Source organism: Melanotaenia boesemani, chromosome 8 (genome assembly GCF_017639745.1).
Source record: "Melanotaenia boesemani isolate fMelBoe1 chromosome 8, fMelBoe1.pri, whole genome shotgun sequence".
Classification (NCBI taxonomy): domain Eukaryota; kingdom Metazoa; phylum Chordata; class Actinopteri; order Atheriniformes; family Melanotaeniidae; genus Melanotaenia; species Melanotaenia boesemani.
The window spans coordinates 23,812,999-23,833,987 of record NC_055689.1 but is presented as its reverse complement, the minus strand read 5'-3'; the positions used below and the strand labels follow the sequence as shown (position 1 = coordinate 23,833,987).

The following is a 20,989-nucleotide window of genomic DNA, read 5'->3' as shown; positions in this document are numbered from 1 at the left end:
AGCAAGGATTAATCAACAACAGACATTTCAACAAAAAAAGAAGCATGAAAAAATGATGGAGCATATCTTGTCTTGGGCTTGGCCATTATGTCATATGTGTCAAAATATTAGCATCTGACAGTTTTGAAGCCAAACAATTTACAATGCAACCTGGGAAATTCTCATCCTGAACGCATAGAAAATTCCCATTGGTTGCCTCAGAAATATATGGAAGCCAAGAGCGGCCAGGCTTACATGTTTGTTTTTATACTGTTATGGGATCATTTATGTCGTTATCTTGAGAAAACAAACTTTGTTTTTTCTTGATTTCGAGATAAATTATCCTGGTATCGCTACAAAATGGTCCTCGTTATCTCAAGATAACGAGAAAATTAAGATGTTATCTCTAGATAACAGTTGTAAATAGAATAATAGCCGATAACGGTCATTCTCGGCTTCTGTAGAAATAAACAACTTACCTATTGTAATTAGCAGTTACCTCGTCAACCGCTCAACTCAACTCATATAGTGTGCAGAGTTTCCTGGTCTAAAAAACCTCACTGTAAAGCAAAGAAATTAATACTTCCCCCCGCCACTGATGTGGGTTTTAACTAAGAAGCAGCTCATGGTTTTTTTGTTTTGCCCGTTTTTTATGTTTGTTTGTTTGTTTTTGTTGGTTTTTATTTTTGTTTCTTTTTTGTGTTTTTTATTATAAGTGCTGACGTGTCTTTGTTTTGGTATTATGACGCCATCTGGTGGCAGGAAGGTTCGCGTGTCAGTGACCCAGTTACATACTGACAACAGTTGGGACTTATACACATTATTATACTGCAGCTTGAGCTTGTAATTGCAGCATGTCGATGTGCAACAGAAGAATAATGTTTTATTGTTTTGTTTTTTCTTTATCAAAATAGCTCATTTTATTGGGAGAAAATGCCAGACTAACCCAAAACATCTTTAACTGACCTTACTTACTGTAGTTTACCCCTAAAGCATTAAATTCCTACCTACAATTTTGTTGTGGTGTAAAATGCCTAAAGCTCGTTGTTATAAATATAGAATCAGCCTGATCTGTTCCTGATTCACAAGAAAACAAATGCTTTTGGTCACTAGCCACTTCTTTTGCAGTATTTGAGTGTTGTGCAATGTAGTGTTATTAATAGAAACTTTAAACACACAGAAAACAGAAAATCATGGCTCATTCTGCTGGTAGATGAGGACAATCCAAGAGAAACACGCCACTCTGTTTTTACTGACATCGCCCAGAGCTCAGTGCAGCTGTGAGGAAATCAGAAGAGAAAGATAGGGAGGGGAGGGACCGCGTCAGAGCCAACAAGCAAGAGAAAAGGATGGTAGTTCACATGGAGGAGGGGTTTCATCAAGAGAGAGGTTACAATAGACGGTGAGAAAAAGCAAGAGAGGGACAGAGACTGTGTGTGAGAGTGAAGGATGCTGTTGCCAGGGAACAAGCCTAAAATAGAAGAGCCCATCTTTAACAGCTTGCTCGAAGATGAAAACCCTGTTAATGATGGATGCTAAATGGACCAAACGTGAGGAAAACAGGTGATTTTGACTCTGGGCAACCCTGCAGAATCAAAGAGAAGGTAGGTGGTTTTGATTACATAACCATCATAACACAGCGCCTGATGGCTGACATCATCAGAAGGATTAGAGCCTGGGGTGGGGGCATTAGTGTTGGTGGAGAGAAGAGGGGCAAGGGGGTTTCAGCCGAGAAGAGCAGAAGGTTGAACGAAAAGAGACAAGTTAAAAGCAAGGGTAAGGATTATCTTTTGTCCAAAAAACAGCATAGGACCTGACTTGCAGAGGATGTTGAAAAGGTGATAGCAGGGGGATGTCTGCTCGTGACTCTCCTCATCATTCTCCTCTCTACAGGAGGACACGATTTGTCTCCCTGCCTCCATTTCCAGCATCAGTAATCTGCAGCCCAGATCCAGAGCACATCCGGAGTATTCCACCTGCAGAGGTAAACAGGGATGACCCTGACTCGGCAGCTTTAAGGAGGTGCCAGTATAGAAAGGAAGCATCTGCAAGAGAAAAAGGAAGTCTCCAAAACGGTGAAGTGTACCGCTCCATTAATACAATATGTGAGTAAGGACATGTGATTTTCTATGATAAAGCTGGATAAAACAAAATTTTTTAGGGCAAATTCTACATTGTTCCTTTCTGCTGCAGCATTTTAGTCAGTGTACTAAGGGTTTTTATAGCTCTAATAACTAAATATTATCACTCACCACAGATCAGTTTTCTCTGCTTTCATTGCTGCTGTTTATTTCCCCTAAAGTTGCAGAGTTTGCAGTTTCATGTCAAACATTTGTATAGTTCCTGTTTTATTTTTGCTTTACTGAAGGTTTTAAGCAAAGAAGTTTTTAAAAAGAAAAAAAAAGATTTTTCTGCAGCAAAATCATATGTCAGTTAAATCTGATCAATCAACACCTACGCAGCCCTTCTGGAACAAATTAGCTGAGATCAGAGAGCGAAGCTCTTTCATTAAGGTAATACTAAAACATGTACTTTTAAATCTGGAAAGTTGATGAAAATAAGGCTACTACATCTACATTACCTTTTATTTTCAGTCAATCTATGCTCACTAAACTTCACACCATGTAAACAGGAAAGGAAACATTTTCAAAAGAAAATTAAAAGAAAGAACTTGTCAGAAAAATGCGAAGACAAGAAAACCTCTAAATCTAAAATATGAGGTCTGGCAGAAACAACACAGTCAATAGATAGCAAAACAGTATCAGGGAAATTAAGGCAGCTTTGCCATCTGGACTCAAATTCCCACTAAACACGATGCATCATCACATTGTGTCCATCAATCAGCTGTTCACTGAATGAATGAACAACTGAGTCTTGAAAACAGAGTCTAACTGTGGAAAGGCAAAAAACCCACAATCTCTGATCACACTAATTTATTTCTCTGAGGGCAGAGGTTTAGTTTGAGTAGGTTAAATTAAAGTGATGTTGATGGAACTCCTCATCAATTCTGTAACTAAACACTTCAGCTTTCCCCTGTGCTTAAAACAGTATAAGTGCTCCACCTCTTTTCTCCATCATTTTAAATCTGGTCACAGCACAGCAGAACCAGGAGCAAGTAGCTAGAGGGCCTGTGCCTTTTAGCTCAAAAATACTTTTTTTTTTTTAACCGTATGAGCTGGTTGTAGCACATCATTTCCGTCCCAGTGGACAAATGGGTTGCAGTAACGTCTGCTGTAGCATGAACACTGGCTAGGTCCGTGGAAAAGGATGGGCACTAATACCTCCAATCCATATTTATACCACAAGTCCTGTAATGTTTGCTCTGTACTTGAGTGATCCTTGTATGTTAGACTGAAATGAAAGACTCAGACACAAGACACAGTAAATAAAATACAAAAAAAATAAGACTTAATGCATTAGATTGATTTATGTTTACATTTATGGATTGACTTTACTGAGGCATGTTTAAGTTGCCATGTCCTCTGGGGACTGACTACTCTATGAGCAATTCAGTGTTTCATTTCTGCTGCTTTCCCCTTTCAACTGTTTTTATTCAATACTTATTCATGGCTAAATTGAAGCTGCATGTAAGAAATTGCTGATGAGCTGAATGTGCCCTGGGTTATTTCAGTTGGAAACAGAATAAAGTCTTTGCTAAACTGAAAATAATAAGTCTTAACTTTCAAGCCTTAGACATAGTCATGAACTAGGCCTTATGTTATTCATATCATTGGATGCATAGTTGTATAAATAAGGTTTGCAAAAGTATTAATCCACCCCTTCATTTCTGTATATTCTGCTTCCAGCCAAACTCAAACATTATAATCTTTTCAAGTGGTTTTGAGAAAAAGGCCTCCAGGCTTTCTAAAAGCCTTTCAATGTGTTTTATTGCTCATTAACTGCTTTTTCACACAGTTCAGTCTAATAATTTCACATAGCCATTTTTAGAGGAAGGTGTGTAGAGCATAACACTGACACAGAACCTGAGAGATGCATTTGGGAAGTCTGTTAACTAAAGCCTTATCAGAAATGGTCTCCATGAAGGGATGCTGTCACAAAGTCAATCTGAAGGAATGGAAACAGAGAGAAAAGGAGGTATGCAACATGACAAAAGCACTGGTCTGAAATTCAGTGTCAACAGATCTTATGGAGGGATGAATCCTCCTCAGATTCTGGACCTTAACTTAACTGAAGCAGTGTGAGATCATCTTGACAGAGAATAAAACAAAAGACAGCATCCATCCATAGAGCTTTGGTTTGTCTGAAGAACTATTCCTATTATAAGAAATGTTGTATAAGTAGGTAAGCTGTATCAAAAGGTGGTCACACCAATTATTGACTTTAAAGCTTGTAAGAATAGTACAAACTCAGTTTTTGCCTTATATGCTGTGTTTCCATTTATGTTCACTTTGCACACATTTCAATAAATCACTGCATTTATTTCCAGTTTTCCATGCAAGAATTAAATAAGGGGTGGCTCAAGACTTTTTCTTTCTTCTCTGGATAGACAGATAGATTCACAAGAAATTCACAGCATGGAAGCAGAACAGGCGCACACTGAATCCTTCACCATATTGCAACTGCACCTCCTTTCATCAGATTTTTACTGTGTGGTTACAACCCACTTCTCTAAACTCCACACCTTTAGCTTGTAAAACACTTTTCAAAAGTTTAGACTCCAAACAAAACTCAGATAATCCAGATAAAACCATAAGAGCCGTGCAAAAATGGGTGGGGTGCCTCTTAAATACAGCTTTAAGTACTGTGTGTTTAACTGTGTTTAACGTGAGATCTCCCACTAATGGATGTCTGGATGAATTGTTGCATCTGTTTTAGAGCACAGTGAGCTGAAGCCCGTCCTTCCTGGCAGAGGATGGGTACAGCCGAAGCCACTTTGCGAATGGACAGCATGGAGGTTAAGGATGAGTGGCAGGACGAAGACTTCCCCAGGTATCTGTGGCTGCAGTATGGAAAAGAAGTTCTGTTTGTGTGTGTTAGTGTTTAGGTGTGTGCTTGTGTGTGTGTGTGTCTGTGTTTGAGTGTTTCCAGGGTTTGTGCGCAGGCTCAAACAAACAAATCAGGCTGTGATGGAAAGACAGTCACGTGTGTGCCTGTTAGGCTGAGAGGAAGCAGGTGTGTGCTTTCCATTACGTGTTTCTTACACGATGAGACTGTATTATGTCAGTGAGCAAAATAGCAGCTGGCAAAGAGAGAAAAGGAGTCAAACACATCACAGTGTACAGCAGTGGAAAAACAGCCAGGCATTTTTATTCTCAGATCATTTCCAAACACACATTCACATACAGTCTAAGCATTTCTAGTCTATTTTATATCTGCTGCAAGTAATACTGGTTTTTATTGTATGTGCAAGTGCAATTATCTTATGAGTGTTAGCTAATACATTATAGGAGGAAACTGCTTCAACACATTATGTGTAAGAGTTTGAATAAGACAAAGCAGGAGTGACAGCACCTTTTTATGTTTTGCAGAATTATAGTAGAATAGCGAAATCTTTCTCTCCTCTTCTGTTTAACTGAATCTTCCTCAGTTGTTAGTGCTGACCTTATTCTATCTCTGCAAAGCAGCTAACATCATAACAACAATTATCCTCACAGCTCCGTTAGCAAGCCTGTACTTGTGGTGTTTTGGGGTGTGTGTGTGTGTCTGTGAATGTCAGTTTTCTTCTGTGTCTGAGTGTGTGTGTGTGTGTGTCTGTGTGTGTGTGTGTGTGTGTGTGTGTGTGTGTGTGTGTGTGTGTGTGTGTGTGTGTGTGTGTGTGTGTGTGTGTACGGCATGCTTATAATGTGATAAGATAACTAACATAGTTGTTAACATAGCAAGAAAGGATAATGAATTTTATAGCTCCTCAGTTCATTGATAATATATGTTTTCATACTTATCTTTTTCTCTGCAGACCACTGCCAGAGGATGGAGATGTTGATTCATGTGGCCTCACAGACATAAGAACCAGTAAGTGGAAGAAATACACAGCATTAGAATTTATTTATTTATTTATACTATTTTAGTATTTCCTATATCCAAACCCTTCTGCTGTTTTAGATCCTCCCACCACTCTGAATGTCAGGGAGTCTATGACCCAGAGGAAGCGTCGTACCCTGGTCGCCCCCGACATGAACCTGTCCCTGGATCAGAGCGAGGGGTCGGTGCTCTCTGATGACTTCCTGGAAACACCCGACGACCTGGACATCAATGTTGATGACATCGAGACTCCTGATGAGACAGACTCACTTGAGTTCATCAACAATGGAAATGAGCTGGAGTGGGAAGGTCAGACAGACTATTTTAAATATTAATACATGTTGGCGATTAGATGTTCACCAATGGGTGCATGTTAGAATTTATTTCATTTACCTGAAGTCAGTTCTGGATCTTTGTAAGTATCAGATTACATATTGCAGCTAACCTATCATATAAAACCACACTGAATGAACACTTCATGCCCTCATAAACATTTGGCCTGAAAGGCATGCTGATACTTTCTCTTTTTCCTTAATCAAATTAAACTGATCTCTGTAGAGCTTTTAAAGATCACTGCTTTGTCTTTCATTCACGTTTACATCAGGGGCATTATGGATCTCAGAGATGTATCAATATCACTAAGAGTCTAAAAATGACAATAAAACAAGTATTTATGTTTGAAGTGTCTTGAGGCATGATAGATCTGTTTTTAACATACAGCCCTTTGGTCAATGACAGTTATATGCCTTATAAATAAACTTCACTTGGCTTCTCTATAAGATACAAGACGTTTCTGATCAAAAGAGATACAGCCAAAGTTCAATCCTGATGACATAAATGTGATGAAAAGCAGTGAAAACATTTAACCGGACCGGCACCTGTCTTGTGCCATCTTGATTTCAGATGACACTCCTGTGGCCACCGCCAAGCGTCTTCCAGGTGAAAGTGAAGAGGAGAGAGACTCATCTGGTCGTCTGTGGCGAACAGTGATCATAGGCGACCAGGAGCAAAGGATTGACATGCAGGTCATCAGACCGTACCTGCGGGTGGTCACACATGGAGGTTGTTATCATACTGTATACTCCATTTCTCATTTTGAACACATTTGATTCCTCCCCTTGGCTCCTCTCCTCCTATCTTAGTCCCTCCCACCAGAACTGCAAGGAGAGGGGGTGAGGACAGACAAGAGAGACGAGTCGAGATGACGGGCATTTATCAAAATGAGACGTCCTTGCTTTCAGCATCATTTTGATGATGTTAATTAAATATATCTGGCACAGCTTCATTGTAAAAATCATCATTTTGTTTCTGAATACTACGGTATTTCATAACTCCTTATTTCTTTATTAACTATTTACTAGGTGGTTTTAGTGTGTTGTGGCCTGTTTAGACATCACAGAGTTTAAAAAGACTTTCACAAATTATAATCAATGCATCCTTGCCTATAGTTCCTCCACAGATCTCTTTCTCACCTTTAGTTGCATTAATTGAGGCATCCTCTAAAATATTTAGCTAAGAATGCTTTTTTTTGTGACCCATGGGTGATAAGGAGCCCCATATTAGAAAATGAGATAAGCCCATAGGCCAGGATACTGAGTAGGCTAAGTGTATGTATAGGTGATTCAGATTTTTCTCTCTGGAAATCAAACGGGTGAACTTTACAATACCAAATTTAAAATGTACAGGTAAAGACAAACATGCACACTTTCTGAAACTAAATGAATGTTTTAAAATTAGGCCTCTATAAACATACTACAAAGCCAGTGCTCGTTGCATATAAATTAACTAAAACTTATCCAAGTGTTTGATTGTTTGTATGTTAATGTAGCACATTTTAGTTTGTTTGTCACATGGCGCACAACTGCTGGGAAACATTCAGAGGTAAATGTTTCATTCAACTGCCTTTTTCGTTTTTTTTTTTAAGTTTACATATTTTATGAGCACCTGTGGATATCAAACCTAAGAGAGAGATGTTAAAAAAGACACTGGGTTCTCAGACAATCAGATACATTCAGTGCTGCAACCCTCACTTCAAAGATCCAGGGTGGTCTGAAAGCTCCGAGCATTTTTAAGGAAGATTTTCTAACTTATCCACTCAAACCATTTTTAGCTCTGGCTCCTGCAGTGGCAAAGAAAAGGGCCTCCTGAAAGACCCAGACTCCTGGAAAAGGTCAAAAAGCAGCTTTAATACCTGCTGAATGTTTATTATTGTAAAACTCGATTTGCTTATGGTGTGCATGTATAAAATCTAAGAAAAAGAAAATTTTTCATTTTCATATTTAAAGTATTTGAACAGTTGTAGTTGCAGAATTTCTATACAGCTGTGTAAGGGTAGGGAAGTCTCTGGAGCTGCAGTCAGATTATGAAGGAATTCAAATTCATAAAGAAAAAACAGGCACATGGAACTTAATTTACACAGTGCATTTAGTGCACAAAAAATATGAAAATACATTATTAACCCACAGTCACTTAGTCACAACAAGGCAGCAAACAGAAGCATGACAATAAAGTGGTAACACTGCACTGAAACAAATAAACCATAAGTGAGAAATGGACTAAATATGTCTCTTTCCTCTCTCAGGTTATTATGGTGAAGGTCTGAATGCGATCATTGTGTTTGCAGCCTGCTACCTCCCTGACAGCAGCTGTGACGACTACACATACATCATGGAGAATCTCTTCCTGTAAAAGCCTCTCTATAACCTCTTTGAGCATGTCCTACTGTGATCCTGCTTTATTCTTTTCTTAACTGCATAATTTATCAAAGAACATCAACAAAGACAATATTTGTTTAACATCAAGCTAAATAGAAAACAAAAAGTGGAATCTGTCTCATTTTCACCTCACTTATTAGCAACATCTCAATTTGAGTTTTTGTTTTAGTTAAACTAAGTCACTTCTTTTAATATGTTGTTTAAAATGCAGATCTGACTTTGTTCTGTTGACAGGTATGTTGTGAGCAGCCTGGAGCTGCTGGTGGCTGAAGATTATATGATTGTTTACCTGAATGGAGCCACTCCTCGCAGGAAGATGCCAGGAATCAGCTGGCTGAAGAGATGCTACCAGATGATTGACAGAAAGTAAGACAAACAAGATCAAAATAGTTTGTGCCAAAGTAATGGAAGGAAAGCTGAAATATGTGATATGTTTTAATGCTTAACAGTAAGTATGAAGGGAATACATTAACAGTGTTTGAATGTCTCTTGCAGACTGAGGAAGAATTTAAAGTGTCTCATCATCGCTCACCCCACATGGTTTATCCGGACGGTCCTGGCTATCTCAAGACCTTTCATCAGGTAATGAAATCCTTTGCCGCCTCAGTCTGTTTATTGGCTCTAGCCTCTAGCAGCATATCACTTAAGGCATCTAGTAAACAAAGAAAATCGTAGATTGATTATGAAGTTCTTCACAAGCCATGATATATGTTCAAAGTATCAGAAACTTTAAAAAGTGTAGCTGCTACATACAGTATAACAATCTGTTGCCTCATGAGTTCATATAAGTTTTTAGACAGACCAGTCTGTGACAATAACTTGTCATTGCTCATGTTTTACACAGTGTAAAGTTCATGGATAAGATCCGATATGTTCACACCCTGGAAGAGCTCAGCCAGATAATCCCCATGGAGCATGTGCAGATCCCTGAATGTGTGCTGCAGTAAGTACTTTCAGGCACTAAGGGTCACTGTTGAGATGCCACACAAGTTTGTCCCAGCTTCTCTTGGATATCAAAAAATTACATTACATTGCAGATCAAGATGGCCTCAACCAATTATAGACAGTTTTTTGCTTGTTTGTTTGTTTGTTTGTTTGTTTTTAATCATGGAGATTCAGATAAAGGTTTATCTACTGAAATGAATAGTCACCACTATTTATTGATGGGTGTCAAAGGTAAAACTTGAAGCCGTGACTTCCACAGTAAGGGGATCTGGTGGCTCAGTTATAGTTTGGAAGTCATTTTGCATATGGCATACCTTTGCTGCTCTAGAGGGAAAGGTCACAGCAAATCAAGACAAAGTCAGCTCAGTCTCACACTGGAATGTGAAATAACTCTGTTGGGCCACAACACACAACACAGAAGTACTTTCTGGGCCACAGTTTGTAGTAACATTCCTACACTTTGCATCATCTGAACCTGTCAAACCTTCTCAAAAATTACAAAATGACAATATTTTGTCGGCAGAAAAATGCTGTGTCGACATTATCATTTGTCAACTGTAACTCAGTTGTTTTTTCATACCACATAACCACATGTTGTACAACTGCTATACGTTCAAATGTGTTCATTAGGAGAAAGAATGACTGGCAACCTGGCCAGGGTGTACAAGATAACTGCTGGGATAAGACCATGCATTGGAATAACCAATGGATGAATGAATGGATAAAGAGACTGGAGTGAAGTATTACACTGCAGACTCTCAAGCAAAAGAATCAAGTTTGAATCCTAAGATTGTTTAACAACCTTTCATTCTTCTACTTAAAGATAAGATAAATAAGACGACCCTTCATTTGTCCAACATTGGGGAAATTCCAGTTGTTACTGCAGCAAAAATCCAAAAATGAAGAAGAGTGTAAATAAGAGTAAAAAGGAGAAACAAGAAATCATTGTGTGTAAGTGCTGGAGTAAATAACCAGCAATTCACTTTCTGTTTTTAACAGATAAGAGTCAGACATACATGGTTAGGCTTAGATATTAGTGTAAATAGGGTTAAGGTTTGGGATTATGGTTACATGAATATACTTACATATCAATAAATGCATGCCTATTTTGCATCATATCAAACTGTTGCCATCTCACATTCTTGTGACACTACTACGCCTGGCAGAGTTGTTCTTAATGTTTACCGTCACACTTTGAGCTAACATTTGTATCTCATTTGGAGTAATGTCTTTCATGTTTCTAGATCTAAACAGCCCCAAATATCACTGAATGTTTTGATGGGAATTTCAATGATTTACATTCACAGATCTCAAAACCATTCAAACATCTGTGGAAGATTAAGATTACTGGAATATTGTCATTTTAGACACACTTAGAGTCAATGAAATAGAATATTGTTGTTTGGTACCTTAGTGAGATACTTTTTTTATGTTTGTTTTGTTGTTGTTTTTTTTGTCATCTGTTTGTGGATAAAACTTTTGATGGCTCAGATGCACTATATATACTATATGCTACAATAAATAAACACTTTAATAAATACTGGTGTTCATGCTGATTAAATCTGACTTTAGGTAGATGTAGTGAATTCCAACAGCTGTATGAGGCTCATCTTTGGCTGATTTTGTAGGACTAAATGTAATAATGTTTTAGTTTTGCTGTACTTCATCACTGCTGAGAAGGATGTGGATATAACAGCATACCAATTACAGTTTCCTGCTCTACTTCTTTAAAGGTATGATGACGAAAAGATAAAAGCACAAAGAGAAAGGTAAGCCACAAATTTTCAATGGCTCCGTGTTAAGAAAAACATTATTTTCTTTTCTGTATCTAATTTGCGCAAACATGTGCCTCCCTTACCTGCAGACTTGAGCAAGAGCAGCAGACTAACTCAACACTGACTAAAAAGAGGTGAGCTAATCTTGGACTATATGCAGTATGTTACAGGCAGCTTTGCAAAATACTTAGTTCAACTTTATGCAATTCATTTATTCTATATAAGATCATGAATTAAGGCAGATTTCTCCATTAGTATCAAGTTAATGAAAAGATGCAAAGCAAATCAATCAATTTACTACTTCTTTTATCTACAATCACATACAGTAGGTAGCAACTATTAAAATAATTACATGTGGTTTAACTTTAATCTGCTGTTTTCAGGCCTAAGTCAATGATGCCAGAGGTTGGCCGTGACATCTGACATTAAGGTAAGAGGTCCTGTTCATTTAAATGCCACTACATTAACTCTGCAAGCCGGTTTGTAATGTCAATCCACTGTAACTTATCTCTGACATACAAGAACATTTACTCTGAGCACACACATTTGCTTATGTGTGCAAAAGTCACACGATACACTAAATCATATGCTGGATGATGGCCTGTCTAGAATCTTTGGTCATTTGTCACAAGTCTAAAGGGCCAGCTCTCTAGCCAGAGTACAAAGATCCTAATTAGCCCATCTAATCAGATTTCAAAATTCAAAAATTAGTAGCTGCCCATGTACAGTGAAAAATCATATTAGAAAACAGCAGCATGTGACGGACAATTACCTTTCTGACCTTTTTTGTTTGTTTGTTTTGTTTGTCTGGTGTCAGAATCTTAGTCACTCCATCCAAAGAAAACAGGGATTAGGGGACAAAAACCTAAAAACTGTAGGACATTGCTGTCTGATTACCGTCAAACAAAACACTCGGCTTATTTTGCCAAGTCATGTTCCAGGTTTTGAAATTCAGGCTTCGTGTGAATCCAAGTAATGTTAGCTAATCCCCACACAGCACCCCCCTGTTATATAAAGCACAGCTGCTTGTCTTTTCAAACCAGTCTGTGCACAACCGATCGATTCTATTTTATTAAGCTTTACGTACAACGTCTGGCAAATTGATCTGCACCATGGAGCCTGTCATGAAATGAGGGGGGAGGGAATAACTGCCTTTGCCGGTCTGGGTGGGTTAGGATGGGCAAAGGAAGAGAGATTATTTTAGAAGTTCAACCCTCTGAGCTGTCCTGCGGTGTAGATCGCTCTTCCTAGCCCTCATATATCAAAAAAGCCACCAGCTAGAGGACTGGCCAACATCCCAGGAATGGACATAGGCACCATCTCACAGCCAATATGATATGTCAGGTTGAATTTAGTTCTGATTTAGTGCCTACTGATGTCCTACCAAACCTAAACACTATTTTTGCAGATTTGCACAAATGTGAATGAAATCAGTTTAACTGTTTGCATTAAAGTGACAAAGACTGGGTTGAACTTGCTGTATTTGCGTTTCAGATCTTTGAGTTGAAGAGCCAGTGAGGGACGTTCATTAAAATGGAACCAGCATCTCAAGCTTCTTGCACAGGATTAAATGCTCTGAAGGAATCTATTACCTGCAGGACAATCATTCTTCAATATAGCTCATGTTCTCAGTGCTTGCTTCTAACAGATCATTCACACCAAGACATTACAGCTTCAGTCAGAAACTATCTGCTTCCTGCATGCCTGCATTGAACTTTACTGTACAGCATGACGAAGTCATTCTAATGAAAAGTTGCAGACTCAGACAAAATTCTTCTTACAGAACTTGGAACATGTACAAATTTGTAATCTATTTTTTGAGAAAGGTGTTTGCACATTAAACAGCATGGGTTCTGTTTGGTTACATGGATATTGATTATAAACCAATGTGCAATGATATTACTGTCGGACCTGAGGTAGATGTCACTGGTGCAAAAGTGTGTAACAGTTTTTAAATTTTCTGGAGTTGAGTATGCAGGTGGCATGCTTGTTTGTATTCTTCCTTCCTTTGGTACATGTTTTTGTTCGTTTTTAGGTTTTAACAGGTTGAAAGCACACATTATTACAAATAAAACTTTATTTATTCAAAGAAAGACTTAAAATATTGCTTTAAATGTTATTTATGTAAATGTGCAGTTTAATGTTTGTAAAAATGAATAAATGAGCAAACTACAATGAGCCTTGTCATCATTTTTTACCTCCTGCAGTATTGACTCCTAAAAAAATCTTGCAAGGTCATTGTTGTCAATGTGCCTTACAGTATATTTTCAGTGTTATTGTGTTCCACTTTGGTCCAGAATCTTTCAGACAGTTGAGTTTTAAAGGGATGTAATTGTGATCTATGTGTGTGTTGGCTGACTCAGTTGATGTTCGTGCTCTTTGCATCAGCTGACTATCCTGTCCTGCTCTGTAAGGGTTTAATACCCTTGAAGTGATCTTCCTTTATTTTTATATGCAGTGTTTATGTGATCACATGGTATTCCTACAATACATAACCCATAACAAACTGCACTTTCCTCTGCAGGTTCACGACATTTTTACTATTATGTAAATTATGCATACAAATTGATTTAAACACCATAATTTACTAGAACTGGGAAAAATAATTAAGTAACAGGAAACTGTTGCACTGGATGTTTTGAAATTTACAGTGAACTCAAAGTTAGTAAAATAATTACTTTGTTTCACCTTAAGGAACAGTACAAGTTTGTTTTGGGGAGAAAGTAAGCTAAACATTAATTTCTTTTCTTATAAATATTTAGACTGGAAGCTAGACACTATTTTCATGTTCTGTAAACAGAATAGAGTGAGATACATTTAGTTTTGAAAGTAAAATTGCAATTACAAAGGGGAATTATTCTGCTTTTGTCCTCAATTCAAAAACCTCAACTGGACTGATTAATTTGCTATGATTTGTTACATGGAAAGTATTTTTGACCAACAGCTGTCAGGTGCAGTGACTTTCCAGAGTCATGTTGTCCAGGGAGAGTTATGTAACATCCTCCAGGACCACATTGCACCATGTCACCATTTCTTTTTTTTTTATTTATTTTATTTGTTTTTGCTCAATATCAGTTACAGATTAACTAAATAATATTAAGGTTTGTTTGTTCTCATTGGATTTCTTTTTTATGTTAGCATTGTATTATCTGACAGTGTTCTGACTCTAGTTTCAGGTTTAAAACTCACAAAAAATGGTTTTAAATATATTGTTAAAATTTTATAAAGGTAGCAAATTGCATCAAATGTCAAACTGTTCCTTATGCAATGTTACATAAATGTTAAAATTTGAATTTGACATAAACAGATTTAAACTTTGAAGGGGGAAAAAAAAATAAAGATGTGTCTGTCTTGTGGCTCTAGGAAGGAAAATGTGTGTGCACCACATGCTTCTCATGTGTGAGTACAGGCTTTTATGCCCTGAAGTCGGCATGGCTCCATATGGGACAATTCTGAACTCTCCAGGTTTTTTTCTTTTTTATCTATGTAGATTTTTCTCTTTGGGAACATCGGACTGCAACAAGACATCAAAACCGTCAATCAGTTTCTGTCAGCAAGCATCACTTTTCCACTAAGTTTGTCCTGGCAATGAAACACGAGGCCATGTTCTCTACTCGCTAGAGCTCAGTTTCCCACCTTCACAGCTCCAGAGATAAAAAAAGCAGCTGTAAGGGAATTTTTCAAATACTTTGTCATCAAAGCTGCACATGTCCGGAGGTGTGTAACAATCAGGGCTGATAAGCAGCAGGATCTTATGCTGGGGGCAATAGGTGTGCTTTTTTTGTACCTTTAGCTCTGACTTGAGTCACTGTAGTCACATGGCAAGCTGCCCTGTATTTTAGAAGGTTGCATCAGAAATATGTGTGATGCAGCAGCTAGACGTAGCCAACTAAATATAGAGCTCCTGGTTTGCACTCGCCCAGAGCCGTCTAAGCAAAGCATTACTTTGTACTGTGACACAGATGTCTCAGAATATACATTATGTGTGGAATTATTTATTGTTCATTTACTGTGTCATGACTGTATAGCTGGCAGCTCTCGTCCTCTCCATACACTGCCCTTTCAAGGACAAAACCCTTTTAGTATAAATGGCACCTAAGAAAGTGTCTCAGAAAAGGCCTTTCAGATTTGGATATTTCCCTTAATATACAGCTTAAATTTAAGAATTTACTAAATCAAATTTTTTTGTCCTCACCACTTTACAAAAGTTTATTTTTTTTTAAGTTCCCACAAATCACTGTTTTTTTCAATATGAGGACTAATTTTGTGTTTCACTGTTTAGTCACAACTCAGTTTCGCTATCATTCTTGAGACTGGACATCTAACACCTTGGTTGGGTGTGGGGGTTTTTTGTGCATGCGGTTGACCCCTGAGAGCAGGTGCAAAAATTGGGATGTCCTTTCAGGCACTGTGAGGCCCTGAGGTCCTGCTCGGATCATTGGTGCGCCTGGCTGCAAAGTGGAAACTTATTGGCTACCGGGAATCAGGCACGATTGGTCTGAGGGTGTGACGCTTCAGCCACATCCTTTATATGCCAGGCAAGGAGATTGTCTATCAATGAAGTAGTAAAAGGGGGGGAACTTCTGTGGAGGAGGAGAAGGAAAGGGCTTTAGTTGAAGCTTGATAGACTGTTTGCTTTGGCTGGGTTCCCTGCTTTTACTTACTGAATTCAAGCAGTGACCAACAGAAAATTTTAAAAATGAAGTTCATCATTGGCATTGGAGGGTAAGTCTTATTCATTCTACTTTTCCAGCTATGTGTTAATGGAAATTTACAAGAACTTGGGATGTAACTTAATTTTATGTGGCATTAAATTCAGAGTGACCAACGGTGGGAAGACCACATTGACAAATAGACTACTACAGACATTACCTAACTGTTGTGTGGTGCATCAGGATGACTTTTTCAAGGTAAGACAAAGTTTCCATTATGTTTTCCTTTTAAGAAACTACCTCAAAGCTGTAATTTATCAATTCTTACGTATTGCAAGAATTGAATTTCACATGTTTTATTTGCTACATTAAAGTTGCAATTAAAGAGTAGTCATGCTAAGAAATAAGAAAATCACCAGTCTGACCTGCAGATGTCCTGTCATCGCAGCAGCCTAGTAATATGTCTGGCTGATTGTCCTGGACAGCCAATGAAAGGGCTGAGCGTCCCCACTAAAAGTCAGACTCTGTCCATTTATGTTAGTACTAACTGCATTATGCTCAAAATAGTTCTTATGGTGAAATCTTTTTGAGATTACCATCAAACATCATTTGGTTTATTGTTGTTTTTTTTTTCTGTTATTGTGTCAGAGACTAAAACGTTAAGATTTCCATTTCAAGAGAGCCTGCGCGATTTTTCTCTTGAAAGAACAAAGTAAACAGTCGAATAAACAAGCAAGAAATTTCTTGTAACATTGTTTTCCTCAAAAGTGGTGCCAGAAAGCATTACCACTCACATGTAAAGTTTTAAAATATTCTTGAGTAATGTTGGGATAGCATAAGGTGTTCATAGGTCCATACCAAATTTCATATCATTAAATTAAAGGGACTGTTTAACTGCATAAAAAAGTCGCTGTGTGTTCACTTTTGGTGGAGACGAGTCCTTGACTTGTCCTGTCCAGGTGTGATCAGCTCCGATTGGTTACTAGGTTGCAGCAATGTTTTATTGGTGACTGTTATTTCAGAAACCCGATCAAATAGAAGTCGGGGAGGACGGCTTTAGACAGTGGGATGGTAAGAATGGATTTCACGTAGGAAACCCTGCAGTAATGTACTTTTTCTTTCCTGCACATTTCTGTATTATGGTAACAAACAACTCAATCCTAAACTTTGTCATTCAAATATCAAATTTTCTGTGAATGCTAAAGACATTCACTAACCGTGACTAATGTGTGTTTCAGCACATTGGTGAGGAGTGTTGGCTGCATGTGTGTTAAAACCTGCTATTTTCTGTTCTCTCCTTGTTCTGCATCAGTGATCACTGCTCTGGACATGGAGGCGATGGTCAACACTGTGAAAGGCTGGCAGGAAAACCCAGTCAAGTTTGCCCGCTCGCACGGCATCAGTCTATCACCTGAAGCTGAGGAATCCAAATCTGGAGAAAAGGGGATCCATATTCTCATTGTGGAGGGGTTCCTCATCTACAACTACAAGTGGGTCATCTATTTTGCTTTTCTGTCTTGGCCTTTTGACCTCTGAAGCTTCTCACTGACCTGAGCTCTGACTCCCTTCTGCAGGCCTCTGATTGACATCTATGACAAATGTTTTTACATTTCCATTCCCTATGAGGAGTGCAAAAAAAGAAGAAGGTAACAAGCTCTCTGAGTAACTAGGGATGAGTCCAAGCAACAGCAGTATAAGCTGTAATAATTCCTGACTGCTTCTGTCTCTGCAGTACAAGAACATACACAGTCCCTGACCCCCCTGGCCTGTTCGATGGCCATGTCTGGCCCATGTACTTGAAACACAGGAAAGATATGGACAACAACTGCAACAGAATAGGTCTGTAAAGTCTATTCGTCAACAACACATTTGTAGTGACACTCCACAATGTGTGAACATTTCTTTGCCTCAAATTAAAATGGCCCAATCCTACTAACCCTAAACCCTGATTTGTCTTTTCATCGACAGAGTACCTCGATGGGATGTCAACAAAGGAGGAGATCTACAACAAAGTGTGTGAAAGTGTTCAAAACTCACTGCTGAACCACTTATAGGTAAAGACGTTGTTTGATTTTGGTCATTTACACATCGTTTACACTCCACATGAGTAACATTGCTCCTCTTCTCTCTACAGCAGGACGGGCTGCCAGCGGATGTGTATAGACTTGTAAATATATTTTGGGTTAATGTTTAACACCAGTTCTGTACTTCTAGCCTGATATGTAAATAGATTACCATGCAACTTATTAAGAAATACTGGCAGAAGTTATGTGTTTTGTATAATCCTGTGTAACTTTTTCTAAAACGATAAGCCACCTCTGTACTACCCAGTATTCTAACACCAGTAGCTGATCTACTCTCTTATCCGGTTGTATATGAAAGTATGAAATGTCAACTGGGAAGAAGCATTTGTGTCTCACAAATCAAAGAAACAACTGAATCAACTACACGTTTCCTGTTTTTCTTCCCACTCAAGCTCATATAACACGCACACACCCACGTCATTCCCATAAAACATCATAAGCCTAACTGTATTTGTTTACAATGACCGATACTATCGATCATTCCTCAGCACTTCAATGAATCTCCTTATCAGCCAGATTAGATTGAGGGTTGTGCAGTTAAAGCACCTGTGAGTGAGTGACAGTTTTCCCCAAATGACAATAAATTAAAAATTGCAGATCAGGAAGGAATAAGAAGTTATTCAGACTAATTTGCTCTAAATGGATAAGTCTTACAATGGGATGTGTCAAGATAAAAACATCTTTATTTATACACTACCGTTCAAAAGTTTGGGGTCACTTTGCCATGGGATTCAATAGGGAACTGACCCCAAACTTTTGAATGGTAGTGTACCTATATAGCATCTACCTCTTTTAAGAAATCCAACCCATTTTCATGTTATCTTTTTAAGATCCTGACTTAGTTTACTTCTGGGCGAACTATAATATTCAGTACAAGATAAATACCAGAAAAGAAAAGAAAAAAAAAGTATCAGATAAATAGATTTATTGACAACTTATTTAACAGTAAATAATAAATACTCAAGACAGGCATCACAGAACACCACCATGTGGAATAAAGAATAAAATAAAAAGTAATGTAATGTTACCTGGAGAAGAATACAACCTACCTTCTAAATACTAGAAGTACATTAAATAAAAACAAATAGAGCAAAGACAACCAGTCAAATGCTGAATCAGACAATCACAGTCAAATGTATTGCACCTCTTCTCCAAACATCACTAACTTTGAGAAATGGGGGGACAAACAGCATTAGTTTAAAAACTAAAAATGGGATCCGGTTGTTGCTGGTACAGGATTGAAACTGGGTTTAAATAGCTCAACAATTTCTGGCCCCTTTATTACAAACTTTATTAGAAATTGTGCCAGATTTTCTTTCTGTAGCTCAAAGGATGCAACATCTACGTTTTTAAATAAGAATTTAGGTTTTAAAATTAGACTGCAGTTCTTCACCTTAAACCAGTCTGTTAATGACTTCAGGACCCTTCCTTTTATTCTTCTTCACTCTTTCTTTAACTTATATTTGTGGATGCAGCAAATGACTGTTACTGATCAAATGCATTGATTTCAACAATAGAATCATGTCTTTTTTTTAATGCAGCTCAAAACTATTCAGTACTAAGTTTCTGATCAATGTTTCTTTTCAGAATCCCTCATGAATTTCATACAACAGGTGAAGCAATCTCCAGACCATTTTTTAATTTTACAATCAGAACTTTATTATTGCATTGCCTGGATGCAGTCTTTGAAACATGCTTTTCCATGTTCAAAAATCTTTTTATACCAAATCATGCTAATAACCTGATGTCAGTTAACTTAATTTGTTTTGATAGGTTTCCACCTTGACAAAAGAAAAAAAAGTCTTCTCAGAAGTCGCTCACATTGCTCAACCCTCAGTCTGAGCCAGTACTGTCTGCACAGCAAGGAGGGGAGACACAGAACAGCGTATTTTCACTTTTATTGATACTTTGATATCAGAACGCAAAGGAATGATGTAGTAATCAAAAGAGCTCTTGAACTAAATAAAAATAAAATAAAATAGTACAAGGATATGGCTTTTATCTCCTTGTGCTCCCACAACTCGGTTCACACTGTACATTACTGAGCTCAGTACCAAGATCACAAAGGGTGTGTCAGGGGACTTTGGAGTCTTGTGATGCATCTCTGGGAGTCTTTGCATGCCAGCACTTGGCCTGGAGGAGAGGGTGGCTGCTCTGCTGGTTTATATTTAGGCTAAAAGTTCCTGTGGTGTCAAGGGAACATATTTAACAAATGTAGAGCCAGTTACTGATTGCCACACACCCACTTGAAGCTCCTCAGACTGGTCTGAGTGAGGGTCCATTCCCCCTCCTGCCTACACCACCACCCAGTAAGGTGAGAACTTTGTGGGGTGACATGAGCTTCCACGTCACCCGCCACCATGGAAACCCCCGCATGTACAGCCGGAGCATCCAAATAAGGGAGAAGAGGCAGCGACACAGGAGATAAGCAGCTGTCACATGCTGGACAGACAGTGATATTGCAAGGACCCCTGAGCCATGTATAAAGTTGTAGTTATGGCACTAAAAGAATGGGAGGAATATTTATGGCGACCTGTTCACAAATGTGAACAACTGAATTCATTTTGGAGGTGACTTGACGTGCCCTTATACTTAAAGGCGGTATATGCATATAAGTTCTGTTGATTATAACGCAGTAAACTAGCTGTAAATGGCAATGAAAGCATTAAGTATTAATATGTTTTACTAACAAAATACCAAATCACAGTTTCTTCATTTGTGCAGCACATGATGATCATTAGTGGATGTAAAGAAGCATTCATTGACAAATATGATGCTAAGCCCTTGGTCAACTGAGTGTTGTTGTAAGGTGCTATAGAAATAAACTTTGATTGAATGAAATAAGAAGGAAAAGACATGTT

At 38.2% G+C, this 20,989-nt stretch overlaps 2 protein-coding genes across 4 annotated transcripts; both read left to right on the top strand.

Moving 5' to 3' along the window:
• The first annotated feature begins 1,209 nt into the window (after positions 1-1,209).
• On the top strand, positions 1,210-13,525 carry LOC121645035 (caytaxin-like). 2 transcript variants are annotated; one of them, XM_041993313.1, is made up of 14 exons: positions 1,210-1,583; positions 1,873-2,084; positions 4,816-4,929; positions 5,894-5,949; positions 6,040-6,267; positions 6,862-7,020; positions 8,540-8,642; positions 8,907-9,038; positions 9,168-9,254; positions 9,517-9,615; positions 11,351-11,386; positions 11,482-11,526; positions 11,776-11,822; positions 12,887-13,525. In XM_041993313.1, exons 3-13 carry the CDS (start codon positions 4,853-4,855, stop codon positions 11,813-11,815), a joined length of 1,062 nt encoding a protein of 353 aa, XP_041849247.1. In that variant the 5' UTR covers positions 1,210-1,583; positions 1,873-2,084; positions 4,816-4,852; the 3' UTR covers positions 11,816-11,822; positions 12,887-13,525. The 2 variants fall into 2 exon arrangements, with proteins under 2 accessions (XP_041849247.1, XP_041849248.1); XM_041993314.1 differs by lacking the exon at positions 1,210-1,583 and adding an exon at positions 1,675-1,755.
• A 2,420-nt stretch (positions 13,526-15,945) lies between these two features.
• LOC121645252 (nicotinamide riboside kinase 2-like) lies at positions 15,946-18,489 on the top strand. Of its 2 annotated transcripts, XM_041993651.1 has the most exons (8): positions 15,946-16,117; positions 16,212-16,302; positions 17,067-17,115; positions 17,357-17,534; positions 17,619-17,690; positions 17,777-17,883; positions 18,013-18,098; positions 18,179-18,489. In XM_041993651.1, exons 1-7 carry the CDS (start codon positions 16,092-16,094, stop codon positions 18,096-18,098), a joined length of 609 nt encoding a protein of 202 aa, XP_041849585.1. In that variant the 5' UTR covers positions 15,946-16,091; the 3' UTR covers positions 18,179-18,489. The 2 variants fall into 2 exon arrangements, with proteins under 2 accessions (XP_041849585.1, XP_041849586.1); XM_041993652.1 differs by lacking the exon at positions 17,067-17,115 and having other exon boundaries at positions 16,070-16,117.
• The last annotated feature ends 2,500 nt before the right edge of the window (positions 18,490-20,989 follow it).

Coding starts and splice junctions, on each gene's coding strand:
- LOC121645252 (XM_041993651.1), top strand. CDS start 16,092: ATGAAGTTCATCATTGGCATTGGAGG. Junction 17,116..17,356: donor CGGCTTTAGACAGTGGGATG/GTAAGAATGGAT, acceptor GTTCTGCATCAG/TGATCACTGCTCTGGACATG. Junction 17,884..18,012: donor CAACAACTGCAACAGAATAG/GTCTGTAAAGTC, acceptor TTTCATCGACAG/AGTACCTCGATGGGATGTCA.
- LOC121645035 (XM_041993313.1), top strand. CDS start 4,853: ATGGGTACAGCCGAAGCCACTTTGCGAATGGACAGCATGGAGGTTAAG. Junction 7,021..8,539: donor GCGGGTGGTCACACATGGAG/GTTGTTATCATA, acceptor TTCCTCTCTCAG/GTTATTATGGTGAAGGTCTG. Junction 8,643..8,906: donor ATCATGGAGAATCTCTTCCT/GTAAAAGCCTCT, acceptor TTCTGTTGACAG/GTATGTTGTGAGCAGCCTGG.